Source organism: Podarcis liolepis (assembly GCF_965112155.1).
Source record: "Podarcis liolepis genome assembly, chromosome: 12".
NCBI classification, from domain to species: domain Eukaryota; kingdom Metazoa; phylum Chordata; class Lepidosauria; order Squamata; family Lacertidae; genus Podarcis; species Podarcis liolepis.
In genome coordinates this window covers 29931147-29949129 of record NC_139563.1, presented here as the reverse complement: position 1 = coordinate 29949129, position 17983 = coordinate 29931147, and the positions used below count along the sequence as shown (strand labels likewise).

Below are 17983 nucleotides of genomic sequence, written 5' to 3'. Positions count from 1 at the left end.
GTAATGTCTGGCTCAATATGTGGTTTATGGCTTCCTTGTTCTTCACTTGGTTAGAGTGTGTTTTTGACAAGCTACCATGCTGAGAAGGGTTGCCTATATATGTGTAACCTCTTCTGTTTTCTCTGCTTTCCCATTCTTCAGGAAGAAACTCTGTCTTGCAATACCTTGTAAAGTTACATGAGCACTGATACTGGTGCAGCATGCTTTGATAGATCAATCTATTTTTAAAAATTCAGGCTAAATATAAATCTATGACACACACAAAACAACTGTAAACTTTAAAAGCATTATCATTTTAGATTTGTTTTATGTAAGTCATAGATTTTTTAAACTCATTGGCTACCTTGACTTTTTTCTTTCTTTCTTATTTTATTTTTATTTTTGGAATACATGAAGCACTGGCTAGTGGACATATTCTCTTGCTTGTTCTGGATTACTTCTTGGTGGCCATGTTCAAAGTCCATTGCTTGCAATGAATCTATGGAACTTGTTAGCTACCCCAGATATAGCAAACCATAGTGATTTCAACGCACTAAACAACCGTAGCAGGAAAGCAGCAACTGCCTCTGAAGGAAGCAGCAATTCAACAGGTTTACCAGTAGTTCTACACAGGTACACATGTTGCTGAAAAATGTGGTTTGAGAAGAATGACTTGATAAATGCTCAAATGAGGTCGAACACACCAGAAAATGGAATATGTTTATGTTATGTGAGGGTGACAGATTCTGTAAATCCACTGATATTTTTGTCACAAGAACTAGCATAGCTGTCAAGTGTCCCTTATTTGAAGGGACAGTCCCTTATTCCAGTGCCATGTCCCGCTGCTGTCCCTTATTGATGGATGTCCCTTAAATTTCCCTTAAATGATGTCCCTTAAATTTCAAAGGAAGCAGCTCCTCTCCCTCCCTCCCTCCCTCCCTGCCGGCCAGGGAGGAGGGAGGCTCCAACTGTGTTGCTTGGCTGTGTTGCTCACCCAATAAGAAGTCTAAAAACGACTGGGGGGTGGAGCTTGCATGCCTTGTATGTGGCTAGTTAATGCAAGCTGAGGGGTTTTTTGAATGCTGGACGCCATTTTGTTGCACGTGCTGCTGCAAACTTTGCAGTGCAAAGCCAGGCCGGGGAGCCATCTTAAGTTGAGGCTGCATAGGCCTTGTGGTGCATGTGATTCAGATTCTATTCAGTTGAACCTCTGGTTACAAAGTTGGTTGGACAGTGTTCTCAAAGCTACCGTGCATGAGTTTGACCAGATTGCGGGAGGACAGGAAGACTGGAGTGCCTGGAACAGGTGAGGCTGCAGGTCCCTTATTTTGGCTGCTGGTCCCTTATTTTCAAGGCTGCTGGTCCCTTATTTTCAAATCTGTAAGTTGACAGCTATGCACTAGACCCTTTGCATGTTGATTACTTATTTTAAAAAATGGAACAGAAGTAACAAGTCTTCTGCAAAACATTGTTTTATTTATTCCGGAAAGACAAGCAATGTTCACATATCAGTTGCCTTCATATTATACAAGGAATTGTGAGTATAACTGAGTAGATTTATGTCTATGGTGTGTTCAAGATTTGAATCCTCTATACTTCTTTCTCTTCCGCACTGTAATTCTGCTGGTATGTAAGCTATCTGGAAAAAAGCTCATAGTATTTTTCATTTGCTGTAATGAGCATTAGGCTATAGTGGTAACATGGGCCTCTGGTTATGACTATATAACACAAGTCTACATACTCAAAAAGATACAGAGGCTCATGCCATCAGTTACAATAAACACTCAAGAAAATATTTAGCACATAACACATGGCAATATTATGAACCCAACGGAGAACTTTAATTCTGTGACATGGTGAGATAATACAAATAACATCATGGGAAAGAAAGAACACACCTAAGAAATGACGGTAGCTATATGTTGTATCAGTCCTCTACTTCTATTTGCTTTTAACAAACACAATATTTGGAACAAGGAAGTCTACCCAAATCCATGGATTTCTAGTCATGGCTCTAAAGTATTACAAATCATAAACTTCTTAAGGCTATGCTGAAAAACAAGCATGCTAGATTGTGTTAGGATTTATGTGAAATATTTGGTAAGGTCTCCTGCACTTGTTCAATGATCTAAACAGAAGCTCTAGTACAAAGTAAGTCCTGTTGAACTTAGTACACAACTTACTTTCAAGGAAACGTGATTAGATTTGGGCTGCAAGAAGAATGGAAAAATCAAAGCAAAGGGTTAGTGTTGATTATCATTCCAATACAGACACCCATCTTTTTATTCTCTTTCAGAAATACAATTTGGAACAATACGAAGCAAGTCTAGAGAGATATGAAAAGGTATTCATGTCACAAATTAGAAAATGTTAAGGTTGCATGATTGTTGGCAAAGTGAAGATTGGCCTATACTTGGAGCGTCAAGATGATATTTTGGTCCATTCTAGTTCTGTTGCTGTATGAGTCTAAGACCAATATAAAATGCAGGGATTTTGCTTCTGTATATTTAACTTGAAAAGCATCCAGAATCAGAGTTCACAAGAGAGAGGACTTTACAGTGGGCTCTTGAATGCAAAAAGCGTCTATACTCAATCCATCATTTTATTCAGGACTCATAAAATCTCCTGTCCAATTTAGTCTTACTGGAGACTTCAGATTTGCGGTTCTGATGACCAAACGACTATGCAAAATTCTAAGCAAGGGAAACTATATTTTAAAATAACTCAAACTGCAGCAAGGAACCAGACAAGCAAAATGAAAAATAAATATACATGATTTTAAAAACTTATTAGTACACCGCTCTTGCTAATTGAATTCCAACACAGCGCAAGACAATTGCTACAAAAATAACATCAACAAGCAGATTATTATGTCCAGAAAAATATGATTTGTCTAATCATGCAAATGCATTTGGAAGGCGAAATAATGAGCACATTTGATTCACAGATAGCGTATCCCCTGACTGAATTACTGCCCTCTGAGATACAAGCCTCTTTAGTCAGATTTTTTTAAAAAAAAAATCCATGGAACCAGATCCAGATATGTCTTGGGTGTGAGTGGCGGATATTTTGCTTGGTCTGGAATCTACCAGTCTCAGAATGTAGCATAGGAATAAAACAGGGAGGAAGCTAAAATCTATTTCCATGATTGGCCTTGGTTTGGCTACTGAAATCATTTTTAAAACCTCACATTTTTATAGTACTGATGTTGTGAAAGTATTTCAAGCTTTGTGAGGAAATGTTGGAAACAAGATTCCAATAAATATCCAAATGGCCTGGAATTTCACTTTTTGATATGTGGGCACAGTTTCATATCTGGGTTAAAACTAGAGGCACACATCTCTCTTATGCACATATACATATACAGTACATATGTGTGTGTGCACACTCAAACAGCTCTTAAAACAATGGGTTTCTGTTTGCAATAGCATGATCGCTTAATTCATATTATCTCCTAGGGCTGTTGCTCTCTTCTCTGCCTAGTCAGTCAAAGTCTATGGATGACTGTGCTTCAGAGCAATAGAAGTACTTATGGGATTCCAACTCAACTTGTATCAGGGAAGCCCACCTTCTGGATGATGTCATGGGCCATATATTGTCAGGGTGCGGGTGAATAACTGTTCCATAGCATTGTCTATGAAAACATCAGTTGTTGGCATCCGTCTGTCTAGAGAGACAATGGAAAGGTGTGCCGTCAGAAGTAAATTTTGAGTACTTGCAGCTCAATGCTGATGTCAACTGGCTGCTAATGGCTTGATTTTTCAAGGCACACTTTGCCACCCAAGTTTGGACTTAACGTGCATCTGTCCATAAGAGCCCTCCATCCCTCCCACTGATATTAGAAAATGAAGATCTTCTCCAAGCCCCAACATGAATGAGCAGGACCTGTTGTATTCTAGTTTCAGTTTTAATACATTTCCTCCCCAGAGTTCAAAGCTATCTGGTTGTATGTGTGTGCATGTGTCAGTGTGTGTGTTCGGGCTACAAATTATACTGTTGTGGAACCCTGTTGTTGTTTCTTGTTCTTCAATAAGTCAGTATAAATCTGAGAATGAATAAACTGCACAAACTATGCACGGGTGGTTCCCTCCCCCCCCCAAAAAAACCTCCATTTATTGCTATCAGCTGCAGGCCATTTTATGCACGATAAAGCTAGGCTCCTTGTCACCAGTAGAGCACAGGTTTGATCCCTGGTAGCGTCATCAGTTAAATGGATCTCAAGTTAATAGGACTGGAGGAAATGGTGGCCTTAGAAAATGGCCACCAGTTTGAGGACATTATTCCTGAAGTAGATGAACCAAGAATCTTCTCAGTGTAATGCATACATGTCTAAATTCCATCTTAGGTAAGCATGAAAGTGGTGGACTTGGGCTCCTGATACCTACATTCAAATCAGCTGTGAAGCTCATGGGGAGACTTTGGGCAATCCATCACCCCTCAATCTGGTTGCTGTAAATATAAAAGTGGGCAACCATGATATCAGTGCAAGCTCCTACAAAGAAGCATGAAAAACAAATGTGATAAATAGATGGGAATGTGTGTGCGCACATGTATTGTTCAACTACCCTCATCATATTACCACATTTTATTTTTATTTCATGTAGTGTGTTGTTGTCTGTCCAAAGTCACATGTACTGTGTGGCTCTCCACTAACATATCAACAGTATGGAGCCACTTCCAGGGGGTTCCATGTTCAAAGGGCTTCCCTGAGACTGATTGCATGTGAGAATCAGGGCAATCTTTTAGTGTCAGAAACTACCAGATGGGCCTGTTTCTGGACACCGATATAAAGAGCAGCATGGACAATGTGAGAGCATTCCCTACATGCATTCTTCACATGAAGCTTCAGGGTGTGTGTGGTTTTTTCATTAGTAAAGCTAAAGGTATCCCTGACCATTAGATCCAGTCGCGGATGACTCTGAGGTTGCGGCGCTCATCTTACTTTACTGGCCGAGGGAGCCGGCTTACAGCTTCCGGGTCATGTGGCCAGCATGACTAAGCCGCTTCTGGCGAACCAGAGCAGCGCATGGAAATGCCGTTTACCTTCCCACAGGAGCAGTACCTATTTATCTACTTGTACTTTGATGTGCTTTCGAACTGCTAGGTGGGCAGGAGCAGGGACCGAGCAATGGGAGCTCACCCCGTTGGGGGGATTCGAACCGCCGACCTTCTGATTGGCAAGCCCTAGATATTGGAGGTGCATCAAAACTCCAGGGAGAAGCAGTGGAAGGAGGAAAGAAAAGACAGGAGACTCACAGATCTACCCATGCTGCCCTTTAAAATCCCATCTCCTCTACTTTATTGGAAACTGGTAATAACCTTACTCTCTGATGCACAGGTCTACCACCACCACATTAACCTGCCCATCAGGTTCCCATCTAACCTATCCATGGGGTTCTAGCTAACTTGTTCATGGAGTTGTTCTGTTGATAAATAAGATAGGAATTGTACACTTCTTTCTGCATTGAAAAGTGGTCGCCATTACATATGATAAAGAATCTGGTCTGGATGGAGCAACTTTTGCGACTGAAGGTGCCACCACCATCCATGTATCTTCTGCCTGTCAGCACTATTGTAAACCACCATCTACAGAGTGCATATTGAAACTCGAATTCAAGTGTTTTATTTTTTTTATGTACATTTCAATTGTTTTCACCTGGAAACAAAAGATCTAAATACAGACAGATTGTAAATGTTGTAAGTTGTATAGCTTTCAACAATACTTTAGCTGAATAAATGCTTTGTACATAATTCTGTCATCTTAAATGGAGTTTACAGCTACATTGATAAAATGAATTCCTCATTTCCTTGTTTTTAACCAATAACAAGCAGAGAGACAATTACAAGTTAATATTAATAAGCAGCTCAAATAACACAGGTTAAACTATGTACAATACAAACCATTCATACAAATGAAGACTAGGATATTGTTTGTTTGTTTGTTTGTTTGTTTGTTTGTTTGTTTGTTTGTTACAATATTGTGTTATAAAGATAAGATGGACACTTACAACTTACATGTTACCTATCAGGCATTCTCCTTCCTATATGGCAATTGGAGAGTATCTCAGTTGAGTGATAACCACCAAACTACAAAATCGTAACTTTCTGTTCACATGTAAATTCCAAATGTTTGCTCATCTTTATTAGTTCAACAGGCTCCCTTCACCAAAAAAGGCCCACCTAACACCACCTTGAATGTGCCCACTGGGTGCTGAAGAAAAGTCAATATACTTTGTTGTGTTCATATAAAGAGGAATACTGAGCTCTAAACACACACATTTCCCACCCAACCCCTGTTTTAACAAGCATTTTACTCCTACAATATTATTTACCAGTACAGCTACTCCAAGTGATAGGATGTATGAACGGGGATTATTGATTATCATGTATTCAGGACCGTAAAAGAAGATTTCCATAACAGTCTGTGGAAAAACAAAAACAAAACATCCTCTGTCTAGTTAATCCTTTTTGCTCGATGATAGGTTATCCTGAAACATCATATATCAGACAATGAATGCCCTCTTAACAGGAATCTTGATAGATCTGCAAGCCGCAAAGAGGGAGAAAGAGAAAGACAAAGAGAGAGAGAGAGAAATTGTGTGTGGTATCATTTAAAATCCACAGTGATTTACAACTGGACTGATATACATGGAACTGACTGGGCAGAAATGACATTAGACTGGTTTCCGCTAAGATATTTGCAGCCAGTTGACATCAGCAGCAGTGTGTAGACACATTCCAGGCAAGAGATGTGGCCTTCTTCTTTGAGGTAACAGCCCTGTCGTGTGACCTCTTTCATATTTCCCCCCATATTTTTGTTTAAAATTAGCGTTATTTTATTTGTGTATTTATTTATTTACTCCACAGGGTCCAGTCTCAGAGGCGCGGCCCACTTCAACCTGAAGGGAAGTAAGGCGTGTCACTGTGGTAGTTGTAATCGGGACACACCTTCTGTACTAGTTTATAATCTGTACTATAAAAGGAAATGTAAATACAGATTACTTTAAACGGTTTGGAGCAGAGCCAGGAGACGTGACTTTGGGTCTGCTCCTGATAACATGTTTTTGAAGGGTCGTAGTTGCAGAGGGTGTTCTTGGTGGCTTTGTCGACCTTCTCGTACTCAATGCGGCAGTTAAAGGACTTGGAATCTTTGGCATCAATCACTGTCTGTTGTGCCAAGTCAAACTCCACAATTTTAGTCGGGGGCACCAAGCTCACAGATACATTCCCTTGGCCAGTGGAATTATGCCTGAAGTAAACGCTAAACGTCCCATTGCCATGATCCACTATTTTCCCAGTTATCAACAGGTTTAACTTGACTGTCTTGATGTTGGAATGAAAATCGCCCCAGCCAAACATTTTCTTAAACTTCCCAGTCTTGACAATGGGCCGTCTCTTTGCTCTGGGGCGAGGCTCTTGAAGGTCTGTGGAGTTCCTCAGCCATTCCCAGAGATCTTGCTCGGAATATGTTTCTGGGGCATCATACCGCAGGCTCAAATCCGTATCATTCTCTTTGCCATGGAAAGTCTGTGATAGCAGCCGGCTGATGGATAAGTCTTTGCTACTCTCTGTCCATATGTGCTTTAGCGTGGATTTGGAACCACCTGATTTTAGAAGTTCTGATTTTCCACCACTGGTTAGATTTGCGCATGTGACCTGAAAGTAAGATAAAGGAAAATACACGTTTAGGTAGGGATATGTGTTTAAGTGCTATGTAGGTCTCAAAAAAGAATGCAATGAATTTTTCCCCTTATGCATTTCTTCTACGTGGGATACATTCACACACACTACGGGTCATTCCAAATCCATCTTGAGAAAGCTTGCAGCTTTCTTTTCTTCAGGCCAATCACCCTCTTTAAAACGCTTTAGCAAAGCCTTCACCTGACTTCCCTCAATTCACCCCACAACTCATTGGCCCAGTTTAGACAATATTGTAATCCGCTGCTTAGATCACAGGTAACTCAAAGGCATGGTGAGAATTGTGTTCCACCTGAAGGATCACCTGTGATATAAACCATAATACAGAACCCTTAGCTTATCATCTGAATTGGGTGTTTGTCAAGCCCTTGACCTCACCTTGCCTATGAAAGGTAGATTGAAATCCTTTGGGTAGGGATTAATCCTGGGTGCTCTCTGTTCTGTGCTGATTCTGGCACAGCATCCATGCTAAATAAAGGTTGTCATATAGTCTGTATTAGCAGAATTTATAAATAAATTTGTTATTTGTAAAGGTTTTCCTCTTTTCCCCCCCTTCTCACTTAGGTCCAGAAAAAAAACATGCTTGCCACAATAACATCTGAAAGGGGAAGCAAATCGACACCTGAACCCACAAGAAGAAGAAATTTATTTTATTCGGGTCATGAAAGATGAGGTGAAGTACAGTCCTCATACCAAGACAATTCATTCACAGCACCACAGCTCAACTGTTACTTCCAAAAATTTCACAGTGGCTCAGTATAATATTAATCATTGTTTCTAGGAATCAGAAACCGATGCGACAGACTGAGCCTGTACATTCAAAGGACCTGGGGAATTGGGAAGGTGTCATCATAGGAGTTTTGAGCTGCCATCCCCTCCTGTTATCTTAAGGACAAAAGAACATATGATTCAGGCCATCTAGGGATGAGGGAGAAATTCCATTCAGTTCACATGTAAAGATAAACCTACCTAATTTGCACTTCCCCAAAGAATATGTGAACCGAAACATAGCCAGCCTTCAAACCACAGCCCTTCTTTGAATTTTGCAGTGCAGTTCTCCAGCCAAATAAGGCACACAAAAATGCATATCCAGGTGTAAAGTTTGCCTTAAAATGCATATATTATTTTTGTAAAATAACACACACAAATATTATGGGAAATTGCATATAAAAATTAATTTTCATGAGGACTTTAAAAAAGACAGGTCAGAAACTTGCTGTCCCCTCTTGCACTTCCCTACAATAAGCATGCAGAGACACACTGCCTATAATGTGTTGTTGTTGTTGTTGTTGTTGTTGTTGTTGTTCTATATCACACCCATCTGGCTGGGTTGTCCCAGTCACTCTGGATAGCTTCCAACACATATAAACATAATAAAGCATAAAACATTAAAAACTCCCCAATACATCATAGTAAAACAGTAACGGTAAAGGACACCTGGATGGTTAAGTCCAGTCAAAGGCGACTATGGGGTTGTGGCACTCATCTCGATTCAGTCTGAGGGAGCCAGCATTTGTCCACAGACAGCTTTCCAGGTCATGTGGCCAGCATGACTAAACTGCTTCTGGCACAATGGAACACCGTGATGGAAACCAGAGCGCACGGAAACCCCATTTTCCTTCCGGCCACAGTGGTACCTATTTATCTACTTGCAGTGGTATGCTTTCGAACTTCAGCAGCTGATACAGAGCAACGGGAGCTCACCCTATCATGGGGATTCAAACTGCCATCCTTCCAATCAGCAAGCCCAAGAGGCTCAGTGGTTTAGACCACAGCGCCACCTGCGTCATAGTCATCATTATTAGTAGAAATTGATCAGAACATAAGAAGAGCCGTGCTGGATCTGAACACAGCACCTTCTAGTCTAGCACGTTGATCTGGCAGTGGGCCACCAGATGCCCTTGGGAAGCCCACAAGCAAAGCCTGAGCACAATGGCACTTACTTGCCACTCTAACCAACTTCTCTCCACTAAAAGAAAAGGGGGGGGACCTGAAGATTCCTACTCTATGCAAATGCCAAGGCATTTTGGAAGCAGACAGGGAGCTCTTTCCCTTTTCTAGCATCCCCCAGTTTTTTAGCTGGCTGCTTCGTTGAGAATTGCTTTACATCAGATTCCTCTTTCCCAAAGGGATACTCTGCTGTGTGGACTCCCTCAAAATCTGTAATCCTTAAAATAAAATAAAGAAGCACCTACAACCGTCCTTACTAAATATCCTCCCCAGCTGCTGAAGAGCGCAGGAAGATGGGAAGAGACAAATCTGGGTATGTTTGCCCCTGGGATGATTTAGCCAATTTCCTCTTCTTTTGAATTGCAGGGAAGATAAATACCGCCTAGCATTTGATAGCTGGTTTGTATCTGTGTTTGAGATCAGCACAGTGAGCGAGGAGAGAGGCTGTAATGAAATGCACTGATGGTGCACCAGTTAATGAAGCAGCAATGAAGATGTCACGGAGAGAGGGGAGAAGACTTAGAATATAATTCTTAAGCGGCATATTGGGAGCAAGAGCAAATTAGGAGGAAGGTGGCTTAAAAAGGGGAGAAAATGTGCCAATCATGCCTGAATTTGTCAGCAGAATATGAACCTGGGCAGTTAACTAGCCTCTGTTCCCTATCCCATTCCCAGCAATTGTAAGGAGGGGGGGACCAGGGATTTCTGCTAGCCGGTGAATTCTGTGTCGTCCCCCCACCCCCAGAACATATTTGGTCTTTTGTCTTCAATCTCATTTCTAAGCCATCTGTTTGAATGCGTTGTGCACCGCAGGATTAAGCAACAAAGTCTCCTCTGTTCTAGGATGGAGTCCTAGCAAGCTAATTTTAACACTGGCTCATTTTACGCTTTGTGCAAACAAGCTCCCAGTTATAAGATGAAGATTTTGAAAATGCTCTGACTGCAACTACACTTTCAGGTGGTATGCAATGGATCCCGCTGCAAAAAAAGCAGACCTCTTTCTCTTGCAACGTTCAGCAATGTCAAAAGTGTGATGGGATAGGGTTATATTGTTTTTAATTTGAATTGTGTCATCACTAGAGGAAAGGTTAGTGAGAGGGGGATTAGGGGGTCCATGTCTTTTTTTAGGCTAGCTTGACCAATTCAGCTGCATTGGGTGCTGTGCTGCGGGGGGGGGGGGGCTCAAAAATGCTGTAGAACAGAGGGCAAGAAGCAGCGGACATGCCAAATTTTAGCATCACACAGGGCACTGCTGAATTGAAGAGCCCCATGTCTGTCACTAGTCTCTTTTTATTTTTCTTCTTATATTTCATAATGTGGCATTTTAAAAAAATGACTCTGCTGGTGAGTTTGCACCATGCTGACCTCACCACCGCCTCTTTCCTCCTTCTCTGCCTTCAAGTGAGCACCAGCAGGGAAACTGGTGAGTGGCAGAGCTCCACCACATCCTCTGCTACTGCTTGGACTGTGATAATGCCTCTAACCTTTGCATAACTGCAGTGTAGTCTACTATACCAACATAAGAATCATGTCCATTACACTTGCCGTGTACACCTCTGGACTTGTCCATCACTACTACTCCTCCTCCTCCTCCTCCTCCTCCTCCTCCTTCTTCTCCAGCTTAGATCAGGCAGTACCCCTACCTGCTGGATTTCAAGTGCTCGACAAGAGACTTTTCTATTTCAGCAGACATTCACTAAGCCTGTCTACGGAATGCTGTTTTCACCTGTGCTTTCGGTTTGTTTTGAAAACGTCATATCATTTTGATGGCTGGATCATTGGTTCGATCATTGTGTAAACCACTTTGCAACCATCTTGTGGTGGGAAAAAATGGCCTATACATATTGGGGGGGCTATAATACTCATGGGGAAACCCGGTTTCGGGGATCCGGAGCACCCAAACAATTTCTGGTAATAACTGATTGCAAGGGCATTGTGATTTGCCCATGATACAGCAGGCTGCGTGTGAGTCCCCCCTGAAGGCTGCCATTATTCACCTGGTGCACCTCTATGAATGATTCAGGATCAGGGTGGCAGCCAGTTTCAAAAGCATTTCCGAAAATAATTACTGAAACCAAGGTGATCTAGCAGCTCTTTCACTTGGTGACCCATGTTTCGTCAATAATGAAATATCGCTGCTCGATAGTCTGTTTTTTTTTACCAGTGTTTCGACTGAGGCATAATTTGCCCAAGGGCATATTAAGAAGACAGAGTATATTTTCATGATTAGGGAATTGATCTGTCTGCCTCGTTTCCTTCAGCTTGAAGAGAACACCCCTGTCACCTGCTTTTAAAGGCTGGGGACATTTCTGCAGTGACACTTGACTTCATTAGATGTGTTTTTCATGAGTATTAGTCTCTTCCCAGAGACCCCTGAGGGGGAAGCTCAGTCATTCATTTATGTCAAAGCCCATGAGGTGTTTTATACTCAAAGACATCCGTCATGTATACGAACTAGTGCCTACTAAAACTTCACAGGCTGAAAATTAGATTGGTTTGAAGGAAATCCAGAAAGGCCCAGAATGCGTCTTGATTTCCTGCAGCCTTTCCAGGTTACTATAGAGCTGTATCATTACCGCATTGGTTTGAGTCAGAATCCAAAAAGAAGAGAGCTGTCTCTTGCCAGCACATGCAGAGGAGCTTTTGTCTTCTTACATCAGAACAGAAGCTCCTCTGGCTAGATTGTTACATGACAAAGGTGTACTGAAGGATGGTGGGGAACTGGCAGACAAAAGCCAAATGAATGCTTCCCACTGCTCTTCACAGCAGATGATTCTGGAACAAGATCTACATCTAAAACATTGTTTCAAGGAGCGCATTTTAAAAGCTCAAAACAAATAGGATCTGCAGCATAATGTTACAGCATGAAGTGCTCTTGGTCACGCCATTTCATCCCCTGCTCCAGTTTTTTTATAAAAATATTTCCCCGCTCCCAAATAGCATCCTGTTTGCACTGAACATTTCCAGATCTCATTAAGCTGTTTCTTGGAGATCCTTCTTCCCTGTCTGGTTAGAATTTTTCTCCCCTAAAGTAAAGTAAAGTAAAGTAAAGTAGATTTTATTGTGCAGTATTACCTTGGAAGTTGAATAGAGTCCATTCAACTTCCAAAATGTTCAGAAACCAAAGTGTGGCTTCTGATTGGCTGCAAGAAGCTCCTGCAGCCAATCGGAAGCTGCAGAAGCCCTGTCAGACATTCGGCTTCCAAAAACAGTTTGCAAACCGGAGCAGTCACTTCCAGGTTTGCGGTGTTCGGGAGCCAAACGTTTGAGAACTAAGCTGTTCGAAAACCAAGGTATGACTGTACTAGCCAAAAACCATGACAAAGCCATACAAATATGATTAAAAGAAAACACACAAACACATAGCCTCTGTATAAGCCATCAGAACCATATATTGCAAGGAAGACTAAATGGGGCACCCCCACGACTACATACAGTACAATTTATTTCTATCTGGACCTCCAAATCTCCCTTAAATTCACTGGAATTTTCTGCCCTCTTTCTGACCTTTCTTGCCACCGGCACAAAGAGGACCACATTATGGTTTGTTGCACTTCTGCAAACCTTCATTTCCCCCCCAAAGCCTGCTGACTCCTCCCTCTTGTGCTGCTGTTTTAGCTGCGGAAGGAACAGTCCCAAACACTGAACATAGAGACGATGATGATAACCACAAATTTGACAAATATTAAAGCACCAGGCTACATAGAAGTCACTTCCAGAGTTCCTAAAGAACTGAAACTGTTGAAGTGCTAAAATCCACCACAGAACCATACAGGAGGTCCGGAAGTCATATAGCAAACGTTAATGCATCACGTAATTGACTACGATGGGATGTACTAAATGAGACATCCCCAAACTCGGCCCTCCAGATGTTTTGGGACTACAGCTCCCATCATCCCTAGCTAACAGGACCAGCGGTCAGGGATAATGGGAATTGTAGTCCCAAAACATCTGGAGGGCCAAGTTTGGGCGTGCAGATCAGGAGGTCTTTTAAAAGAATTTGAAAAATCCCTAGAAGATAGGTTTATCCTCAACCCTGTATACCTGACAAAGCATCTCCACCCCAGTCATCCAACCCAGACACTGAGATCCAGCTCCGAGGGCTGTCTAGCGGTTCCTTCAATGCAAGAAGTGAGGTTACAAGGAACCAGGCAGAAGGCCTTCTCAGTAGTCATACCCTCCCTGTAGAACGCCTTCCCATCAGATATCAAGGAGATAAATAACTATACAACCTTCAGAAGACATCAGAAGGTAGTTTTTAATGTTTTATTATATTTTTGTATGTGCAAGAATCCTCCCCGAGTGGTTGGGGCAACCCAGTCAGATGGGGGGGGGGCAGTTTACAAATCTTCTGCAGGCCCCATTTGTCCACATCTATTAGCCATGACAAGATAAACAGGGACTCTGCATTCCTATGCTGCATATATACTTTTAATCAGATATCCTACTGGGCAAAGACTATTACCTTCATAGGAACCAACTCGTAGGAACCAAAGTCCCTTCACCCCCCATAAAATATTTGAGGGGGCCAGCTCCCACCCCCATGTTAATGGGCATTGCCATTCAAATTGTGTGTGTGTGTCGCACCATGTGATCGATTATGTGGGGCGGGACTTATCTGGCCCCTCCACCCAATATTTTATTCAAGTTGGCACCCCCAATTAGCTTTATGTGATGTGGCACATGATGTGGGCATGTCCAGGGATATATTCTTTTTTGGTCTAAAGCTATTATCCATGTCAGTTTTGCATTTATGAAATCATTAATATTTGCAGCTGTTCTTGTACTTTTAAATTATATTCCTGTAGTGTGATGATTAACAGCAGGACAACGAAAGTGGATTTTGCATGCATTTATGGTTGCTAAGAGACTTTGGGCCTGGAACGAACAATGCCCATCATCTATTACACAATGGTCTGAGGACCTCATAGTCCTGGCTACATTTGAACATATTTCAAACACATTAAATCTGTGTGGATACCTATCTGGACATTTAGAGGGCTTGTATTAATTAATCTATTGCTTTTTTGTAATTGTTTTTATTAAAGATTTTATTGGGTTACAAAAGGACATGCATCGTTTCTATTTTCAGGTCATAAAAGTCTTTTCTACAGATCAGTTATATTTGATGTGAGGCTTTAATGTTGTATACAGGGCTTATATTAATTTATAGGTTTAATTTAAGATTTGTGTGCTAGTGCTCCTTATGTTCTTATTGTGGACTGATGTTGGATTTTCTTCTTATTATTACAGTACTATTATTTATAACTATTTTTATTTTATATTATTGACTTTAATTCTTTTCTCTTCTCTCTTTCCCCCTCTTCATTAAACTATTATGCGTATACAGTGGTACCTTGGTTCCCAAACGGCTTAGTTGTCAAACATATCGGCTCCCAAATGCCGCAAACATGGAAGTAAGTGTTCCAGATTGCAAACGTTTTTCAGAAGCCGAACACCCAACATGGCTTCCACGGCTTCTGACTGAGTGCAGGAAGGTCCTGCAGCCAATTGAAAGCTGCATCTTGGTTTTCGAATGGTTTCGGGAGTCGAACAGACTCCTGGAATGGATTAAGTTTGAGAGCCAAGGTACCACGAGAGAGAGAGAGAGAGAGAGAGAGAGAGAGAGAGAGAGAGAGAGAGAGAGAGAGAGAGAATGCAGGATTAGGTGGTCTTTGGTTTCATCTAAGAAGGCAGTGGGACGCAGGTGGCGCTGTGAGTTAAACCACAGAGCCTAGGACTTGCCAATCAGAAGGTCAGGGGTCCCTTTACCTTTACCTTTACCTTTAAGAAGGCAGTCCTTCTAGGGTCACCAGCATAGAACCCACAGGCATGCATGTGATCATAGATGTCTTTCCTTGTGCCCACAAAGCCCCCTCTCCGACCCTTCTCTGCACTGAAATTAGTCTTGTTGTAGCCAATATGAGAGTTTGCAATCTGTGCTTATGGTGTGTGTGTGTGTGTGTGTGTGTGTGTGTGTGTGTGTGTATTTGTGTGCCTGTTGCTCACAACAGTTTTCCTGGTTTGCAAATGGGCCCACAAACCCAATAAGGTTGGTGTGGGAACTGCGTTGCAGTTCTTCTGAAAGCTCCTTTCTTATTTTATTTCTTCTTTTTCTGTTAGTCGAGTCTATTATAATAGCTTGTCAGATAACAGAGTTACAGCATGCCTGATATGTCAAAGCATCTCACTTTACTTTCAACTTAGCGCACATTACACCATTAGGGTACCAGATAGGATGTGATCCAAATACTAAATGAGTTACGAGACTCAGAAGAGATATCCCAGAAGTGCTTTCTTGCAATGTTTAGCCTTCGAATTCTGGCAAGTGCACAGTCAGAACATGCCATAAATGGCAGTGATGCAAGCAAATTTATAAAGATTTGGAGGAGGATTGAAATGTTAACTGTATGAAATATCCGATTAACTCTTGCCCTCTGCTTCACATTTTTAGAATGAATTTAAACTAAACTCCTGAAGCCCAGTGCCAATGTCGTCATTACACATCCCACCCCCCCCCACACAGCCCGCCTTTGGTAGATGATTATGACTTTTGAAAAAAATCACAGCAGTTCCATTCTGCAGGGGATTAAAGTTTCCTGGAATAAATTAGAGTGGGTTAAAAATGTCCAACAGAGTTTTAAGGCCTCTGCATAATATAGGCATCACAGAGTTCTCTTTGCGATGAAATGAAACTCTAGCTAGGTAAATAACATTTGTCAAGGAACTGGTGTCCTGATTCTACACTCCTGTAAGCCCTCTTTTATTAATATTGCCTGTGCCATTTCCCGCGTATGTGCAGAAAAGAATATTAAATAATTCTAGAATTTGCCTGAAAGGCCACTGAGCAACATTTTAATCAAAATCTGCACTGCGTTCCACTTTACATATGCCACTGGTTTAAGATGCCCTTTTTCATATGAGCCGCAACGTATGTTATAATATAGACCTAGTCAAAAATAGTCATTCTGCTCAGAGTAAGAGACAACATACTGATGTTTTCTTTTAAAATATATGCTAAATTGTGACTACAATATTATGAGTGATGGGTTTTAGGTTTGGTTTCATTGCAACAAGAACACATAAGGCCCAAGGATGCCAAATTGAGGCAAAATGAAACCAGAAATCCGTGCGCTGTTGTGTAGCTTTTATTTGTTTCTTTGAAGATTTATACTCAGTTTTTACTTATTAAATTACTTATTAAACTCAGAAACAGCTTATATAGTAAGTCTACCCGACTCTCTTCCGGGCTGTAGCTAGACCCAAAGGAATGCATGACATGATGGTTCCAGAGAGGCAGAGGGCTTGCTCTTATTCACCTCTTTGGTTTTAATTAATTTTTCTATTGACATTTTTATTTCATAAAATTTATAGACTGCTTGATTGTAAAAAAATAATAATATCAAAGTGGTTTACAAAGAGCTAAAACCATATTATCGGGGGAAATTGCAATACATTGAAACATACAATAAGTTAAAATACTGAAACAGATTAAAATTTACACCAGCTTTTGTAAGCATCTGGGTAAGCTGGACTGAACGAGAATAGGAGGAGATGGATAAGGAAAAGAAGGCAACAAAATGCACACTGTTTGGCTGACTATATAAAACTCATCTGTTCACCCAAGCTTTTCATGGCATGTGATCCAGCTGCGTTGAGGCATTATGAACACAGTAACATAGGAAGCTGCCTTTTACAGAGTTAATCCATTGGTCCATCTAGCTCAGCATTGTCTACACTGATCCCCTGATTTGTGGTGTATTTTGTACTTGTTTTATGAACATAATTTCATTTGTCGATTTTATCTATTCACCGCTTTGGCAATTACACACACACACACACACACACACACACACACACACACACACACACCGGTACAGCTACATATCACTTGAAGTAATCAAAATGTTCTGGGTTTGTTCTGCAACAATTTTGTCAGGTGTTCATGATCTTAGATTACTGAGGGCTCAAATAGTGATTTGCCTAAGGCTGTTCACTGGGTTCATGAAGCTAAACTGAGATGTGAAATGGAGGCTTTCAGCTTATAGCTCAAGCTCTTAACCAGGAAAGGCAAGACATGCAAATCAATCAGTACCATATTTTTTTCGTGTATAAGACGAGGTGACTGGCTCGCATCCTGCAGCCCCTGCCAACTCGACCACCAGACCGAGAGCACCCGCTGCCAAGAGCTACCTTGACTATCTCTACTTGCACTTTTTCTCTCCCCCTCAAACCCCCACCCCGTCCCCGTGCTCTGCCTCAGCATCCTGCTTAGGAGCCTCCTGCCCATTGCTTACATGGAAAGGCGGTGGCAGCAGCCACTGAGGGGGAACAGCTTCTGCACCTTTCTGCCCCC

The 17983-nt window shown here is 41.6% G+C and overlaps 1 protein-coding gene across 4 annotated transcripts in view; it reads right to left on the bottom strand.

Annotated features, from left to right (window-relative positions):
- Positions 1 to 5599: 5599 nt before the first annotated feature.
- The window catches only part of NXPH1 (neurexophilin 1), a 163069-nt gene continuing 150685 nt past the window's right edge, over positions 5600 to 17983 (bottom strand). For all 4 annotated transcript variants that reach the window (XM_083468530.1, XM_083468529.1, XM_083468531.1 and 1 more), the window contains one exon: positions 5600 to 7635. In XM_083468530.1, the coding sequence (XP_083324656.1) occupies positions 6874 to 7635 (762 nt within the window). In that variant the 3' untranslated portion in view covers positions 5600 to 6873. The remainder of the gene's footprint in view (positions 7636 to 17983) is intronic.